Here is an 18,112-nt window from a genome sequence, read left to right as displayed (position 1 = left end):
GGCCCTTTGAATCCCTGTCACCATCTGATGAGGAAATAAGTATTCCATTTTTCAGATGAAGAGACTGACGTCCAGGGATGCAAAGTCGCGGACCCAGAGTCCCATGGCTAAAAAAGTAGCCCAGAAAGGATTTGCTCCAGGGAAGTAAACCTCCCCTTGTCCCTTTGCCTGAATCCGACCCATCTCACCCTCCCCCACTCTGAGTCAAGAGGGGGAAACGGTCACAGAAACCAGAAAGAGCCCAGAGCAGATTTATTTTTCCTTAGATAAATTTTGTAAAGAATAAATTACAGTCAGGAATTCTCAGCTTTCACCAAAAGGTTAGAAGTTATTGCAGTTGCACCCAATGGCTCTGATGGTGGGAAGGAAACTTCTAGAAATCTGCTTGTGTCTCGCGAGAAAAGACAACCGGTTAAAGTCGTGGAGGGGTCCGCCCTTGCAGAGGGGCGCACAGGGGCAGGAATTGGGAGCAGGAGGAAAGGGGTGAGGGGGCCAGGGTGGCCTGGGTTTTGGGCAGGCTGCAGCGGCCTCCCTACCAGCAGCCGCACCTGGCCAGGACCTGCGGGGGGAACAACAGAGCCAGGACCACCGGCTGCCTTGGGGCCCTGGGGGGGGGGGGGGGGGCTGGCCGGTGGGTCAGCCCCGCAGCAGCGCCTGCAGCTGCTGGGCCACCTTCTCCAGCTCTGCCTCGATGGTCATCAGGGTCTCCAGCTCCTGGTCCTAGGAGAGAACAAACGAACATCAGGTCAGGCCAGGACAGGCAGGCGGCGTGGAGGGCGCGGTCCTCTAGCCTGGCTGTGCCGTGGCCGCTGTGTGGTCTCAGATGGGTAGCTCGGCCTCTCTGCTCCATTCACACCGTGGGGACAGAGATGCTGCCCTGCTGGGGTTACTGGGGGTTACTGTGCAGAGAACTGGAGGGGACAGGGCCTGACTCCACCACCCCCAGTGGCCTCCTCCCTGGTGGCTCTGGGTGAACCCAGGGAACACAAAGCCTCCAGTGCTCCTCCTGGCCTGAGGGGCTGTGGGGATACAGGAGCTGCCCGGCCTCTACCTGCTGGGGGCTGGGCCTGGATCCTTAGCCCCAGTCACAGGGGCCCCAAGCTCTGGCTGCCAGGGTGGTGCCAGGCAGGGCAGCCCTTCGTGAGCCCTGCTCTGCGCTGCAGCCTCGGGGAGCTGCCAGGACCCCCAGAGCTGGGACCTGTGTCCACACACCTGGGACTTGGAGCCGCAGTTAGGGAAGGCCATGCCCCGCCCCCGGTGGTGACCTTGGATGCCAGACAGGACAGGGAGTAATCCACCGGGCCATGGTTAGGGGCCCTAGAGCTTTTGTCTTGGAGCAGCCCCTGAGGCGTGAGTTTTTGTGATGCTGGAGCATTTCTGAGGAGACCCTGGGGCTGGTGGGGAGGAGGCCCTGCCCTGCCCTCGTGGCTCTGGGGTCCCCATTGTTCTGCCTGTGGAGACAGGAAGCTGGCAGGCCCCTCACGGCACTCCGCTATCTCCAGCTTCTGTGTGTGTGGGGGGGGGGGGGGGGGGGGTGCTCAGAGGTGCCCAGGCTTGTCTTGGACCAAAGCTAGGTGGGGGCAGTTTCCTGGGGATGCATCCTGGTTCCGGCTGCCAAGGAGGTACCACGAACCTGGTCACAGCCCAGAAAGATGGTTGGGACCTGAGGAAGGAGCCACGTCTGTGTCAGGATGGGCAGACGGCACTGGGGCCACAGAGAGGTCCCTGCCCTGCAGGGCAGCAAGGGCTGGACCACAGACCCCAAAGGCCGCCTCCAGCTGCAGGGCAGTGTCGCCAGCCCGCCGGGGACCCAGCTTCCGCCTCCTCACCTCTGCAGCTACGTCCCAGCACACCATCGAACTAACGGGGTAGCCCTGCCTGTAGCCAGGCTGTGAATGCTCCTATATTCCGACCACAACAATGAGGTGAGCAAGGAAGGTCACCTTGCTCCCATTTCTCAGATGGAGGAAACAGAGGCTCAGAGAAGGGGAATGACCTGCCCAAAGTCACACAGCTGGCAAGAGGCAGAACCCAGGTCTTCTGGGGCCTCCGTGCCTCCCTCACCCCCTCCCCACCAGGCCTGAGGTCCCGTGGCCGGCCCTGCCTCAGGAGAGGAGGCAGGGTCTGAACCTAGGGGGAAAAGTGTGCCTCCCAGGAGGGGTGTTGCTGGATCAGAGTGCAGGGGCTTCCCTGGCCTCCCCGTCCTCTAGGGCCCCCGGGCCTGGCCCTACCCACTCTCGGGGCCAGTCGGGCCTCCCCAGGCCGGCCCCTGCCTGGCGCTTTCCGTTGGGAGCTCCCTCTGCGCAGCTGCACTCACTCCAGCCCCTCCCGCTGCGGGACAGAGACCTACCTGCCCGGAACATGTCCCCAAGCCGCCTGCAGCCTGTGAGCCAGACTTCACTCACCCCCCTACCCCCCTGCCCTCCCGGCCCTGCCCCGCTCCCCAGAGCCCCCCACCCCGCCCCATCTGTGTGCCTCTTCGGGCTCAGACCCCCGAGGACTGGCCATGTCCCCTCCGCGGGGCAGGACCGCACATCTGGCTGGCCCGCATTCTGGAGGCCTGGCCTGGGGCTGGAGCCCGCCCCGTACCAACCTCTGGCCTGCGGTTGGCGCTGCCCTCCTCCTCCTTCTTCTCCTCCACATAGCCGCGCACCTGGAGGGGCAGACTCGCCTCCACGCTGTCCTCCCGGGAGGTCGGCCTCCAGCCTCGACGCAGCGGCAGCCCAGGCCCCCTGAAGTCGTAGGCCCGGGCGCGGAAGGAGAGCTTCATGGAATGGTCGGGGTCGTCGTCCTCGTCCTCCCCCTGCAGCTCCTTCTTGGCCGTCAGCTCCTTGGCCAGCTGGTCCATCCTCCATCCCTTGGCACCCTCCCAGTCCTTGGAGAGCTGCTCCTCCTTCTGTTCCTGCTCCAGCTCCCTGTTCTTCCCGCCCCGGAAGAGGCCTCGAGGGGCCTCTGCCATCTCCTCCTCTTCCTCCTCCTCCTCCTCCTGCCGGGAGTGCTCCCGCTCTCCCTCTCCCTCAGGGGGCCGAGCCTCCTTAGCCCCTGTCTTCCCGGCTTCGTCCACAGCCTGAGCCTCGGGCCAACCTGGAGCAGGTGGTGCACAAGAGCAGGAGAATGAAGGCGGGAGCACCACGCTGGCCCCTGCCGCTCCCCAGGGCCTGTGGCCATTGCTGGGACCGCAGACCACAGCCAGGTCCAGCCCAGCCTCCCCGTGATGATCCTACTTGGAGGCAAAGGCTGCCTTGATACCGCACTTTGCAAGAGCCTCTCGAAGCTCAGAGGCAGGTTGGCCAGAGCCTGCGTGTTCTATGGGCCCCTCCTCCCAGAAGTCCCCGATCACGGGGCCCCAGCTGGGGAGCCAGGAAGGTCCCTGACAAGGCCCTCTGAGGAGCCAGCAGCTCCCCTAGACCCTGGGTGAAGCTGACACCGTCCCCCAGCCCAGCCCGTTTTCACCTGTCCCTCTGTTCCCACTCACCCTCTCGTCTCCTGGGTTGGAGGGGAGGGGCCGTGTAGAATAGTGAGTGAGAGATGCAGGGTTTGGAGTCACACAAACCTGGGCTGGAATCTCTGCTTTTACTACAAATCAGCTGTGTGAGCTTGGGCAGATTACTTAACCCCTCCGAGCCCGTTTTCCAGGTGGAAAAGAGCTAATACCGACCTCCCAGGATTGCAGTGGAGGTGGAATGAGAGTGTGGGTGAGCCCCCCCTCCCCCACGCACTTGTTAAGGCCTCAGGCATCATACATACTCTCACCCCTGTGGGTCTCCTGGTGGCCGAGGCTTGGGTGGGGGTTAAGTGCCTCCGTGGGGTTTTCTTCCTCAGTCGCAGCCTTCTCTCCAGTCTCTTCCTCTTCCTCCTCCTCCTCTCGCTTTGCCTGCTGCCCTTGCTCTGCACCCGGGCCCTTCTCTGTGTCCACCAGGCCCTGAGAGAGGCCCTCGCTGTCTTCCTCGGCCTGTGAGTCTGGGTGTTTCTGGCCGGGAAGGCTGGCTAGGGAGTGAGTGTTGGCAGCCTCCTGCTGCCCTGGGGCCTGGCTGTCCCCCTCGACCTGGGGCCCTCGTCCAGGCTCCTGGGAGGCTTGGGGCCTGGCTCCGTCTGTGTCTCCATCATTCTCTGTCTCTTTAGAGTCCTCTCTTTTCTCCACAGCATCCTTGGGGGATGCCTCTCCCGTCACCTCTGCAGAAACAACAGGCCCTGAGGACCAGGCTGCACTTGGGGTCTCCCCCGATTTCAGAACTCAGTCATTGAATCTCTGGGCTTCCAGTGAGTCCCACCTGAGACACTCATGACAATTAGTGTTACCTGCTCCATGTCTGGGTCTGACCCCAGCACAATGGGTATGTGTTTCTTTCTTTGTAATTCTACTTCTTAAAGCAGGAAGTGATTTAAAAAAAATAAAGACCTTGAAAATGATCCCAGAACTAAAAATTAGGACATCAGCTAAATTGCTATGTGATCTTGAGCAAGTGCCTTAACCTCTCTGTGTAAGAGACACCATTGCTGCAGCTTTGTTCTCCCCTCCACATGAGCTTCTCTGCCTTGAGTGTCCTTTGGAAGTGCTCCATCCCTAATTGTATGGGTTCGTTAAAAGGCATTTTCTGGTGGCTGCCTTGAAGGTACCTTTTAACCAGGAAAAGTAAACCCAGCAGTGTAACCAAGTACATTCTACCACTTGACTCTGGGCCCCCAGGTCCAAGTGTCCCCATCCTATCTACAGAAACGCTGCCCGACCCGTGGACAGGCACGGTGACCTGTCCATGCTCACTGTCTGTAAGCGGCAGGGCCTCCAAGTGCCACATGCAGGTGACGCATAGCTGCCTCCCCAAATGAAAGCCCTCAGAGACCCCTGATCCTTGGAACTGGCCTGTCCCCCCACCTTCCACATGCAAAGGGCAGGCCCAGCGGAGGTGGTTTGTGGCTGTTGCCAAGTGGGAGGACGAGTCCTGGGGCATCCCCCGTGACCTAAGCCATGATCTCTTTGACCTTAGAAGCTCTCTGGCTTCAAGAAAGATGATCCAGGTTCAGTGTTTGAGTCTGGGATCCTCGTACAACAGGACTGATGCTGAGGCACCACTAGATCCCGGGGGACAGGTGCATCTGTAGTGATGCTGCTTAAAGCACGCTGGGCCTCAGTTTCTCCATTTGTGCAGGATAGATTAAAATGAGAGCTAGCTGCCTGACAGGCCCTAACGGAGGGGCTCCTTAACCCCTCCCAATCCTTATAAGTACTGCTCCTACATCCTCTCTCCCCCACTTCTGGCTAGACTGGCAGCACTGACCTTTCCGCTCGGCCTGGTCATTCTGCTTGTCAGGAGCCTCTGCGAGTCCATCCTCAGAACTGCTGTGTTTCTTCTGATGTGCCCTCTCCTTGGCACCTGGTATGAGAGAAGGAGGGGAAAAAAAGAAAAGAAGAACAAAGTCCAACTTGGCTAAGCCCAGCCCTGGCATATTTGCGAGTGACGGCGTCCCTTTCCTTCTGTAAACCGGGCACGTGGTGCTCCAGGCCTGCCCGGTGGGATGAGTCAGCGCCAAGTCCGGGGGCAGGGGTGCTAGCTCCCCGCCCCCTCCCAGCCAGGGCCCGTCGCAGCCACAGCCCCTCTCCACGCACACATTTCTCCTACCTGGGAAACGAGGACAAGCCTCGCCTGCTGCCTCCAACAGCAACAAAGATGGAGCTGAGGGTCCGGGGAGCAGAGCGTGAGGGCCCCTCAGTACTGACTGGTAGGACCCCTCCTACCAGGTCCCTCCAGGACCCTGTCAGGCCTGGTCCTTGGGCAGCAGCTGCCTGAGCTTCTGCCAGGATCTGCAGGCGGCCCTCTCCTTGCCTGGGCCCCGGGCTCCTGCCTCTGTCCCCACCCGTGCCCGCTTCCTGATGACGGCCCCCCGGCCAGGCCACCTCTGCAGATGCTGCTGCAGTTTTCACCAGGCTGGGAATCCCTGGGGCGGGTGGAGGCGCCGGCACATCGGCTGTGGGCCTCGGGTCACGCCTCCCGGTGGCTCGTTCCTCACCATGTGATGTTGGGTGGCGAGCTAGCCGAGGTGCGGGTGCCCACGAGACAGTCTGAGTGCAGAAGAGGGAGTGGACGGGAGGACGCGCGGGCAGGCAGACAGGCGGACACGTAGCCTCATCCCGTACTCTTACTAGAGAGCAGTGATGCGCATGCGCATCGAGAAGGTTCGTGTTGGACACGCACATCCATGTGTGCAGACACACCAGGACACGTACCCCTGGAACAGTCTCCGTTGACTTGATTTAATTATTTAAATGTAATAAGTCAGTCATTCAATATTTAAGTTTTAAATTATCATATTGCAATAAAATATTTAATGTTTAGCTAAAAAAAACCCACCAGGGTCAATGAAGATGAAATGGATGAGACAGGCGGTGGTAGCCAGGCCCCAGCCAGCACCGCGCCAGGCACTCACTTTAGGCTCCCGGTGGCCGCGTGACCGGGCGCCTGCCGTCCATTCGCACTCGTGGTGGGTCTTCCCGTGGGCCCTAGACTGCGGCCTTCCCAGGGCCAGAGCAGCCTGCGCGCCTCCCACCTCACCGCACCCACAGAAGCCCAGCCCCGAAAGTGAGCCCTCACTTCGGTGGACGTAGATGCAGATCTCTGGCAGAGGGCCAGTGCCTGGGGAGAGGCACAGCGCCAGCGGCCGCTTCCCACAGGACATCACCTTGGAAAGATGCAAGGCCAGGACCCATCTTTTTTCAATGTACCAGGGACATCTCTGTGACTCACATGAACCACATGTGAAGGAATCTGGGAAGCGATCTGGGCATGGGCATCCACGGGATGACATCAGCCTAACTCTCCATCCCAGCATCCTATCTGGGTTCTGCTTGCATAGCCTCAGTGACAAGGAGCTCACTACCCCCACAAAGTCACTCCATTCCCAAGAGTATCACTGGATGTTTCTGAATCTCGGAGAGAAAGACATACTCGACTCTAAAACATGCTGAGAGTCTGGTCTGTGTTTTGGGGGCAAGCAAGACCTTGCTTTCCCCATCTACTCCTTGAATAGAAGCTCACAAGTGGTAATGGGCCCCTCCTTTTTCCTGGAGACCAATTTGCTTTTCAGTTAACAGACACTGCAACGTAGTCTTAAAAGTACCCCCACCGAGATGACTGATACCCAGAGACAGCAGGGTATCAGGAGAGCTACATCTTGGCATGTCCTTAACTTACTGTGTGACCTTGGACAAGTCACTCAACCTCTCTGGGCTTTTATCTCTTTAACTGTATCAATGACAAATTGGGACAGGGAAGAGCCCACCTTCCTCCTCTATGTTGGCAGGGAAATAACTGAGTCAGAGAGAAACAGGACCTTGCTCAAACTTCCATCCTGGCTTTCTATCAATTACTGGAATTTATCCAGATTCCTATGCAGAGACTGGAAAATACCTTGGAGAGCAAGGTCTTGGAGCTCTTTCAGCAAATTCTGATGTCGCAGGATTGAGAGGATCCGTTCATCTGCAAGGAGGGAGAGTCGTTATGAGTGGTTTCCAGAGAACAGCCGAGAAAGAGATTACCATCAATTTTCAGCTGAGCACAAGTTTATTTTGGAAACCGAAAACCTGGGGAGCAGCCGCGAGATTGCATCTTGAGAGAACACAGTGGAACTGGCTGCCCTCCCAACGTCACTGCTTCTTACGGCCTCAAGAGGTCAGGCACCAGCCAGCCCAGCGCCCAGGCCTCCGCGGGAGAGGCCAGGCCCTCAGGTGCGGCCGGGGTTGTCTCTACACCGTGTTCTACCCTTTCTTGACTTTCCTATCCGTTGGTTTCTGACTCTTCCCGGATGGTCCGCCCCCAGTGCTAATGGTGGACCCTCCAACAGCTGGACAAGACTCAACTGCCTAGTTGGAAACACTCCGTCCTTGTCACGCCCACAACACTCCTTTCCTCATCACAAACCTACAGACTATCTGCCGGGCACCAGCTGTTCTTGGCTCTGGAGAGATCATAACACAACATCTCTGTCCACAGGGTAGACCAGGTGGCCTGCTGCTCCGGCCCTGGTTTCATTCCACCCAGAATTCTAGTTAATTGTGTTCCTATCTGTTCTATCTGCTGGTCTGCAAGCTCCAGGAGCTGTGACACCCCCCACCCCCTCCTCTCCCTGTACCACTTCAACACTAGCACAAGCCCAACCAGGGCAGGCACTTGATCCGTGACTGTTGAATTAAATCATTGAATTCTGCCAAAAGCCACAGACCTGTATCCTCACCTCCCAGCCCCAGGGGCAGTGCGCCGCCACCCCCACCCCCACCCCGCCGCCCCCAGCCTTGCCTGTACCTCCTCGGAGTGTCTCAAAACACTCCTGGCTGACGGGCATGGGACTGGGCTTGGAGAGTGTGTCAGAGATGACCTCAACGATGCACTTCATCACCTAGGAAGAGAGTGGGGGCACGCTGGGGCTGGTTTGTGTTTGGGGCTCAGCTCCAGGACAAATTCCTAATGAGAACATAGGACCATTTGCTTTTGTCTTCAGGAGTCCCTGGATGCCTGTCTCAGGCGCACAGCTCTGCATTCCCAGCCAGACAATAAGAGCAATAATAGAAACCCCTTAGATGGTGTTTGCCATGTGCCAGGCACTCTAATGATATAGCCAGCAGGTACCCCTCAAAGGTGAGACATGGTGGGAGCTGAGTACTGGGTACCCAGTACCACATGTCTCTCTAACGATGGGGAAGCTGCTCCTGGGCATTAAGGTATGTCTTTTAGAAGTACATTAGTCTTGCAGGTGCCTCAAAGGTCAACTACCTCCAGGAAGTACTTCTGGACAGCCCAGAGAGCAAAGACCTTCCCTAGCTCTACCCTGTCTGGAAACAGGACTTGGGTCACTCTCTCCCAAAATCCATGGTGTTGTTACACGCAGAGAGTGACAGCCTCATGGTCTGGATTTATATTTACCCTGGGGATAAATCCTGTGGCTGGATGTGGGCTCACATCAGCTACACCTGGGTGCCTGCCCCAGGCCAACAGCAGCCATATCTCTGAACGTTTTGTCCAGTGCCCAGCAAGGTGCAGTGGGTAATTAGGCAGCTGATACATGGATATTTGAAGGTAGTGGCAGCTGCCATGCTGTATCCACAATGGGTGATCTTGAACATATGACTTGACCTCTCTGAGCCTCAACTTTCTCATTTGTAAAATGAGAGCAAGAAGACTTTCCCAATTCCCCTCCCAGGGTGATCAGACACAGATGGGAAAACACTCTATAAAGTGTGAAGTGCCACACACACCAAGGGAGGGATTCACAACTCTCCACCTGCTTTGGCTGCCTAGAGCAGGGCAGAGAAGCAGGAGGTGTCAGACATGCATTAGGCAATGCTGGTGGGGAGTGAGGGGGTGGCAGGCTGTGTTTATGTCATGCCAAAGCAACCCATCCAAAAATTGAGGATGGCAAACTGGCAAACAGGCGCTGCAGTAGTCACAGCATCATAGGATGGAATATTTAGGTCTTCACTAGCTGTTATGGTGCCCCAGACCCCAGGCTGCTGGGTCCAGTATGGTGACCATGAAGGATCTGGTAGGAAGGGCCCTGCAGCCTGTACCCTGCCTCCCCCTGTAGCTGTCGACCTTACACTGGGAATATCAGATAATCAGCAGTCCATGAGGACAGACTTTGGGAGAGAGAAATTGGGTATGGGTCCAAAGAATAATAAGGAGCTCAGAGGGGAAGCTCTGGGTGCCAATTTACCGAGGACCTGCTATTTGCCAGGTGCCTTACATCTATGATTCCTACACTCACAATTTCCCTCAAGGGAAATACTATAGATGGATAAAGGGGCAGCTCAGAAAAATTAAGGAATTTTACCAAAACCACACAGTGGTAGAGGCCCACATATAGGCCTGTCTGCAAGGAAAACACATGAAATATAACTGAGCAAATAGAGGTTGAAATTGCTTTGATGTTTTGGGTTTAACCATAGCCCCTCTGGAATGGAAGAAAACAGGCCCTGAAAAGGTAGAAATGTATCTGAGTTGCAAGTGAGGGTCTGTAAGCACCAGAGACTGGAAAAAGAACCCCAGCCCAGACATGAATGAATTCCAAGTACACACCCAACAGAGATCGTCTCACTGGCTACAGGTTCCCACTAGTATCTCCTAAGGCCCTTTCCTGGCTGACGTCTACCATCAGCCCCAATGGCCAGGCCCCTGGGTGCAGAAGCCGTGCTCAAGAGTGGGTGCTCAAGAGTGGTTTTTTTCGTGGCCTTTGGGACAGCTGGGGCCTGAGGGCCTATGCAGCCCGGGGGGGGGGGGGGGGGGGGGGGGGCTGGGGCGGGGGGAGGGATTGCTGGCAGAGCCTGAGGAGGAGGAGAAGCTCAAAGAGGGAAGCCAGAGCCAGAGAAGTCAAGACCATTCTTGCAGGTCTGCGGACAACCATAACCACAGAGAAGTGCCCCCCAGCAGCTCATGCAGGGCCTGCAGATTTGGAGCATTCACAGCAACAAGCCTGGCATCTTGGCCCAGTAGCTAAGAGCCAGGCCCCATCGGCAGCACACCCAGCTCAGAAGAAGCTGGGGAAGTCCCCACAGCGGGATGGCAGGGAAATCTAGCAATCTTTGATATCTTCTTTTACAAGCTGTCCCCAGGCTCAGCAGCCGCAGTGCTGGCTCTTGGCTTTATGCCAGACTCACTCCTGCAGCTGACCAAAACCTGGCTGTGAGGTGTTCATGGGGGCCTCCCACCCACTACCCTGGGGCATTCCCGTACCCCTTCTTACCTCAGTGTCCCCTTTATTCACCGGGCTGCTCACAGGAAGGGCAATGGCTGGGAAGAGAAAGAGAGAGCTGGGGTCATGCCTCTGCTCCAAGAGGAGAGCCCAATCCTTCCTGACTGGGTTCACAGGGGGCCCATTCACCCCCGTGCTCTCCTTCAAAACTCCCCCCCGCCCCCACTGAGATGCTGGGGTTGGTTTTGTTTCCCTTCCCTGGCTGCTGCCCCCGTGGGGATGGTCCCCAGGGGCTGCACTGAGCTCCCTGACGCTTCCCTTTGGGAAAGCTCCTGCTCTGGGTTTGTGGGAGGTGGGGGATAGCTGAAGGCCAGTGCTATGAAAACAAGGCCAGTGGCTGAGTGGGACTGGGGTGGGGAAGGAGGCGGGGAGAGGAAGAGGGACCCCGGAGGGGGAGGATTGTGAGCGACGACAAGGAGAGGGAGAAGCCCAGAGCAAAAGACGGGAGGGCGGGAGCCTGCGGCGGTCCCATCTCGCCCATGACCTTGGGCAGCACGGCGCGGGCCAGGACTGGCCCCCGGGCACTCGAGACGCCGAGCCCAGACACGGGAGGGGGCGCCAGGGGTCCGACCCCCGGGTCACACATCGGGCGGCTGGGGCCGGGGCTCCGCGGGGTCCGGGGGCGGGGCGCTGTCCGCGGTGCTGAACGCTCGCCGCGCGGGAGGCGGGGGACGGGGCCGAGCCTGGGCCTGGGGCCGGCGGGGCCCGCGCTCGCTCACCTTGCCCGGCGCACAGCAGAAGGGCCAGGACGGCGGCGGAGCGCATGGCGAGCCCGAGGCCCGGGCGGCGGGCGGCGGGCGGCGGGCGGCGGGCGGCGGGCGGCGGGCGGTCCGGGGGCGGCACCGGCGGGCACCCTGGCGAGGGTTGGCGGCGCGCGCGGCCTGGGAGCGGGTGGCAGCGGCGCTGGCGCGAACTGCGCGGCGGAGGGCTCGGCTTCCCCGTCTGCCAGCGCCCGCGGCCCACCCACCTCTCTCCGCGGGCCCGGCCTGCACGAGCTTATATACCCCGGCCCCGGAAGTGACGTCATCGCGCCGCCCCCGCCCCCGCCCGCACCCCTGGGGGTCCGGCCGCGGCTCGCTCCGCCTTCAGGCTCGCTCCTCGTGCTCCTGGGCGCCGCCGCCCGCCGCTGTCGCCCTGCACCTTCGACGGTCCCGCCGGCTGCTGTGTCCGCGGGCGGCTCGTTCCCAGGGCCCCCAGCGCCCGAGGCCCCCGCCGACTCTACGCGCCGCTTTATGCTTCTGAGACGCCCTCCGCGGGGCGAGGACGGGGACGGGGACGGGGGCGGGGGCGGGGAGGGGACGGGGACGGGGGCGGGGACGGGGAGGGGACGCGGACGGGGACGCGGACGGGGGCGAGGACGGGGAGGGGACGCGGACGGGGACGGGGAGGGGACGGGGACGCGGACGGGGACGCGGACGGGGACGCGCCCCCACCCCCACGCCCACCCCCACCCCCCATCTCGGAGCCCGAGGCCTTCCCGCCGCCTGGCGCTCCTCACGTACCTAGAGGGCCCAGGAGAGGCCTCCCGACCCCCTGCTTGGAGAAGGTCTCTCTTCTCCCAAAACTGCCAACCCAGTTTTGGGCCTTAACAACTTTTTTTTAAAAAAGATTTTATGTATCCATTCATGCGAGACGCAGAGAGAGGCAGAGACCCAGGCGGAGGGAGACGCGGGCTCCGTGCCGGGACCGAGGCGGGACTGGACCCCGGGACCCCGGGACCCCGGGACCGCGCCCTGGGCCGAAGGCGGACGCTCAGCGCTGAGCCACCGGGGCCCCCGTCGCAGTCTGTAACGGGGTCTATATTCATGTATTTGAAAATGTTTGTTGGGCATCGCTCTCACAGTGCTGAGTGCAGCACCTGGCGCAGAGGAAACACAGTTCGCAGATGACTCTTGAACCTACGGGTCGAGTTCAATCCAGGGATGAATGAGTGAACCCCAGACTCTGGCCCTCGTGGGGGCTGGCAAGGAGGAATGGGGGACAGTTCTTGATATCAAACCAAAATAGGAGTTGTCCTAACGTCTGTTCATTAGCCCCAGTTCAGCCCCTTAGGATCGCCTTCCTGCTGCTGGTAACCTAACCCACTGTATATTTGAGAACAGCTCTCACATTTCTCTGAGTGTTAAGATCTGGGTGTTTTGTGCATCGGGCTGATTTCTGGGTTTGTGTCCCTCTGCCCAGGACTCCACTGCTGCTCCCAACCTGGATGACACGTCGGAAGCCCTCTGCCACCTGACCCCGGTGCCATAGTGAACCTGGTATCTGGGCTACGGTTTGGCATCAGTTGGTGTTGTCCAGAGCCTCCTTCTTCCTGAGACACTCTCCCCACATCTGCTGCTACTACTCCCTGCTTCCTGCCCCACCCTGCGCCCACTCCTGCCCCTCAAGGAAGACCTGGCAGGAACTCAGAGGACACTGAAAGATCTTTTTCATGTATTTATTCTTTCATTCAGACGCTATTTGTTTAGCACCTACTGTGTGCTTAGAACACCCTAAAACAGCACTCAGCTATTCTAGGTGTGGAGGATACAGCAGTGAACAAACAGACAAATATCTGATTCTTACAGAGTTTACATTCTAAAGGGTGAAGACAGACAATGAAGAAGTAAAGAGGTAAAATACACAGTTGTCAGATGGGGACAAGTGCTATGGACAAAAATGAAGCAGGAAAGGGGGATGAGTGTGTTGGGGAGGGGTGGGGCTACGTTTAAAATATATGCAGTATTCTAGGGTCTTTGTTGAGGCAGCTCCCTTTGTAAAGGGCAGTTCCCAGGGAAAGACCTCAGCTGAGCACTGACAATATATGCACCACACCTTTCTGATGTGGGGTTGTCCTGAACGTGCTTGCAGAGGACGGCAACACATTTCCTCTCCTGAGGCCTATCACACAGACTTACCCGTGTCCTGAGTATAGCAGTCCACAAACATTCATTGTGTGCCACAATGTGTTTGACTAATGTACAGATATATTTCCTGGGCTTTTTTTGTTTGGTTGGTTTTGCTATTTTAAACAACAATCTTATACACAAACTCTGTGACATCTGTGATTATTTTGTGTAATAGTAGGTGAACTCCTCGTATCTTTAAAAATGGATATTTTTAAGACTCATTAGTACCCATTGCCCAACTGCCATGAAGAAGGTTGGACCACTTCCCAAGCAGAGTGGATTTCTTTCAAGGGAAATTTTTTTTTAAGATTTTATTTATTTATTCGTGAGAGAGAGAGAGGCAGAGACACAGGCAGAGGGAGAAGCAGGCTCCATGCAGGGAGCCCAACGTGGGACGCGATCCCCGGTCCCCAGGATCAGGCCTTGGGCTGAAGGCGGCGCTAAACTGCTGAGCCACCCAGGCTGCCCTCAAGGGAAATTTGAGAGCCCATGCCACCCTTCCAAGAGCCTCAGTTCTCCAGGAGCCTGATCCTGTTTATCCCGTGAAGCCGAGCATAACCAACCAGCAAAAATGTCCGAAACTAGGCTTCTAAGATGACAATGACAGTAACTAGCACTTGCACTATGCTTTATAGCTCTTCAAAATGTTCATTTTTGAGCTCTTATGGCACCCCTCAGCCTAAGGTAAATGGAAGTTTCGATCCTACTTTGCAGATTTGGGAAATGAGACTCAGGATGTTAAAGTGACACATGACAAGTGAATAGTAAAATTGGATCTAGAACTTGTTTAGCCCAAATGCCCGTGATCTCTCACATATTGTTACCTCTTCCTGGAATGCCTCCCAATGACCATCCCACTTTGTCCCCGATGGCTTGACGGGGATTTGAGGTAATTTAGGGTTTGAGGTAATTCCTCTCTCCTCTCTGCCTCCACAACACTTATCACAGAAGGTTGAATGTTTTGTCTTTCAATCCTTCTATCTCATTATGCTTTGAGATCTGTGGTGTTTGGTCTTCATCCTGATCATCTTGTGACCTCAGTTCCTGGCATAGTACCAGGCACCTGGTAGGCACAATAGAAGAATTAAAGATAGAAAAATCTCACACTCCTTGATCTCCTCTTTGGGATTTGAGCTGAATTACTTAGGTAAGAATAAGCTGCTGGGGAAGGGGGGAACCTAAAATACAGTGGAGTAAAATGGGATCTCATTTCTCCCATATACCACAGCCCAGAAGTAAATAGTGGTGTGTCTCTGTCATTCTCAATATGAGATTTCTGTCTTTGCTACCAAGGTAGCTACTTAAGTTTTCAATATTTCTCTACCATGGCAAAGGGGACAAAGGATAGATGGAGGCCAAGCAGCTTCTTTGTAAGAATATGATAAAGAACCTGCCTGATCACTTCTCACAACCCATTGGCTAAAACTTAGGCACATGGACACACTTTGTTGAAAGGGAGGCTGGGCATCCATTGGAAATGGTTCTGACTACTAAAAGAAGAGGGGATCCTGGGGGACAATTAATATTCTGTACTACACAACTCTGGGGGATGATGACAAACACTAACCTTTGTAGAAACCTTGCTAAGAATTAGGCACTGTCCTAAGTGTTTTACATTAACAGCCCTATGAGGTAGGTGCCATTATTATCCTTGCATACAGATAGAGTTCTGTAAGAGAATTAAGCCCAGGGGATCCCTGGGTGGCTCAGCGGTTTAGCGCCTGCCTTCCGCCCAGGGTGTGATCCTGGACTCCTGGGATCAAGTCCCACATCAGGCAGGGAGCCTGCTTCTCCCTCTGACTGTGTGTCTCTGCCTCTCTCTCTGTGTCTCTCATGAATAAATAAATAAAATCTTAAAAAGAGACAGAGCGAGAGAAAATTAAGCCCAAATGTCTTAAGGCATTCAATATGTAATGAATTAACGTCTCTTGCATGCCCCTGGAATAGTACTAATTATGCATTATCCTTGGGAGAATTGAGAATATAGCTGTTAAAATAATTTCTGTGTTTTGTAGTTCTGATGAGGAACCTACGCACCATCAATGGATACCTTTCAAGGAGTCATGGGTCTGATGGGTTCTCCCAAAAGCGGACCCTAAGACAAGGATTTGGTACACAGAGTTCATTTGGAAATGATCCCAAGAAGTACAAAGAGGGAGCAAGGAAGTAGACAAAGAAAGGAGAAGAGCCAATGAAGGGTATGGTGATGAGCCAGGCACCACTGAAGGCAGTCCCCTGCTGGGACTTGTTTAGAGACGGTGCAGAACGCAAGTCAGAATTGTTCCACTGGTTGCAGAAAGCTGGAGTACTTACCTGTGGATTCCTTTCCCTCATGGAGGGTGTCTCCTGGAGGCATGGATTTCCCAGCACTTCTGGTCTGTTCTGTGAAAGGGCGAAGCAAACTTCCATGGCCAAAAGGGCCAAGCAAACTTCCACGGCCAGAGAACACCTTCAGGCAGAGAACATTTGCAGCCTCTGGTGTGTATGGGAACTGTCTATAGGCAACCTCCACGGTGGCCCGAGGGGACGTAGGTGGGACACTCACATCTGGTACAGGGCTTCCTATATGTTATGTCATTTCATCCATACAATAAACCTGTGGCTAATTATCAGTATCACTGCTTCTTATATACAGAAGTCAAAGCTCAGAGATATGGAGTGACTCTCTCAAGGTCACATGGCTAGGAAATGGTAGAGTCTGGGGGCCAGCCGTCCATCTCTGGTCACTCCCTGCTCCTCTTTTTAGGCCCTAAGCCCTGGACCAGCCTATTTTTACAGGTCCCCATCAGCAACCCTACCAAAAAAAAAATATTACCTTCAGGCTTTCCTGGGCTTCTCATTGTTTGAGAAAGACAATTGACCTTTTCGCAACTTTAAGTGGATGAAGCTTGGAGAAACACTATTTTTTATTGCTGTAAGTGTATGCATACAACCTCCATTAAAGTCATGTCCTTGCTTTGTATACTCAGCTTTGGACAAGTTCCCTAGCCCCTATTTCTAATCAGGTCATTGCCCCCTGAACTACTCTTATCTTGATATTCTGGAGTTGCCTCTGGTTATAACAAGTACGGTCATGTCCTTACTCTTTTTTCCCCCAAACAAAAGTTCTTACTGTGACTCACCCCTACTGAAATGCAAAGACCTGGGACAGAAAGCCAAGATGTGGTTAACTCTTCATTAATTATGCAGTAAGAGGGAATCAGAAGAGTATAATATGCTCCGAAAGTGGGCTTAGCAGCCCATCTTAGAATCATGTTAGAGCTCAAGGGGGCGGTAGCTCTCAATGTACTCACTGCTCACTGGTTCCCCTTGACAGTTTCCCAGATCGCTGTCAAATTTTGATTCATGCATGAAATGTGTTTTGGTTATAGCTAAGTATATACAGGCATACCTTGAAGATATTGTGGGTTGAGTTCCAGGCCACTGCAATAAAGTGAGTGAATGAGTTTTTCAGTTTTCCAGTGCATATAAGGTATGTTTGCACCATACTGTAGTCTATATGAAGTGTTCAATAGCATTATATCTAAAAAGAATTTTAAAAAAACAATATATATACCTTAATTTAAAAATACTTTACTGCTAAAAGATGCTGACCATCATCTGAACTTTCAGCAAGTAATGGGGAGTCCTGCCTTGTTGTTGATGCTTGCTGACTGATCAGGGTTGTGGGGGCTGAAGGTGGCTAGCTCTGACGATTTGTTAAAATAAGAGTTCGACTTTTCCTTTCACGAATGATTTCTCTGTAGCATGTGATGCTGTTTCTTTCAAAATTGGATTCAATCCTCTCAAACCTTGCAGCTGCTTTATCAACTCAGGTTATGTAATATTCTGAATCCTTTGTTGTCATTTCAGCAGTCTTCACAGCCTCTTCACCAGGAGTACATTCCATTGCAACAAATCACATTCTTATGGCACCTGGCTGGCTCAGTCGAGGAGCATGCATCTCTTGATCTCAGTGTTGTGAGTTGGAACCCCATGTTGGATGTAGAGATTGCTAAAAACTAAATAAATAAACTTTTAAAAAATTACTTTCTATGCTCATATCCATAAGAATCAACTTCTCATCCATTAAAGTTTTATCATGAGATTGAAGCAAACCAAACTCTACTTTTAATTCTAATTCCCTTGCTATTTCCTACACATCTGCAGTTTCTTCCCCACTGGGGTTTTGAACTCCTCAAAATCATCCATGAGGGTTGGAATCCACTTCTTCCAAACTCCTGTGAATGTTGATATTTTGACCTCTCCTGGCGAATCTTGAATGTTCTTAATGGCATCTCAAATGGTGACTCCTTTCCAGAAGGTTTTCAATTTACTTTACCCAGATCTGTCAGAGAAATCACTACAGCAGCTGTAGCCTAATGTCATATATTTCTTAATAATAAGACTTGAAAGTCAAAATTACTCCCTGATTCATTGGCTATGGAATGGATGTTATGTTTTTTTTTAATTTTTATTTATTTATGATAGTCACACAAAGAGAGAGA

At 54.8% G+C, this 18,112-nt stretch overlaps 2 protein-coding genes across 9 annotated transcripts in view; one reads left to right on the top strand and one right to left on the bottom strand.

Moving 5' to 3' along the window:
- The window catches only part of ITPK1 (inositol-tetrakisphosphate 1-kinase), a 179,739-nt gene extending 162,086 nt beyond the window's left edge, over positions 1-17,653 (top strand). The window contains exons 11-13 of one of the 5 annotated variants that reach the window (XR_005363021.1): positions 12,919-13,350; positions 15,641-16,103; positions 17,481-17,653. Coding sequence is in view for 1 of the 5 variants with exons in the window: in XM_038544133.1 (XP_038400061.1) it covers positions 12,919-12,947 (29 nt within the window). In the remaining 4 variants the exon portion in view is untranslated. Of the gene's footprint in view, positions 1-12,918 lie in introns of all 5 variants that reach the window. The other 4 variants (XR_005363020.1, XR_005363022.1, XR_005363019.1 and 1 more) reach the window with 4 other exon arrangements.
- Positions 227-11,682, bottom strand: CHGA (chromogranin A). Of its 4 annotated transcripts, none has more exons than XM_038544136.1 (8): positions 11,457-11,682; positions 10,729-10,775; positions 8,295-8,388; positions 7,404-7,472; positions 5,277-5,372; positions 3,748-4,173; positions 2,594-3,084; positions 227-720 (listed from the first exon to the last, which is right to left on the bottom strand). In XM_038544136.1, the coding sequence occupies exons 1-8, from the start codon at positions 11,500-11,502 to the stop codon at positions 637-639; spliced, it is 1,353 nt and encodes a 450-aa protein (XP_038400064.1). In that variant the 5' UTR covers positions 11,503-11,682; the 3' UTR covers positions 227-636. The 4 variants fall into 4 exon arrangements, with proteins under 4 accessions (XP_038400064.1, XP_038400066.1, XP_038400063.1 ...); XM_038544138.1 differs by having other exon boundaries at positions 3,754-4,173; XM_038544135.1 differs by having other exon boundaries at positions 8,289-8,388; positions 11,457-11,541.
- Positions 17,654-18,112: the final 459 nt, after the last annotated feature.

This window comes from Canis lupus, chromosome 8 (assembly GCF_011100685.1).
Source record: "Canis lupus familiaris isolate Mischka breed German Shepherd chromosome 8, alternate assembly UU_Cfam_GSD_1.0, whole genome shotgun sequence".
Taxonomy (NCBI): Eukaryota; Metazoa; Chordata; class Mammalia; order Carnivora; family Canidae; genus Canis; species Canis lupus.
The sequence above is the reverse complement of the archived record's forward strand: the minus strand, read 5'-3'. Positions and strand labels throughout refer to the sequence as shown.

What these genes read in the sequence shown, in the direction of transcription:
- CHGA (XM_038544135.1), bottom strand. Translation starts at nt 11,502, where the DNA reads ATGCGCTCCGCCGCCGTCCTGGCCCTTCTGCTGTGCGCCGGGCAAG. An exon ending in TGAATAAAGGGGACACTGAG is followed by an intron (nt 8,389 to 10,728) that starts GTAAGAAGGGGT and finishes CTCTCTTCCTAG; the next exon opens with GTGATGAAGTGCATCGTTGA. An exon ending in TGACCAGGCCGAGCGGAAAG is followed by an intron (nt 4,174 to 5,276) that starts GTCAGTGCTGCC and finishes TTGTTTCTGCAG; the next exon opens with AGGTGACGGGAGAGGCATCC.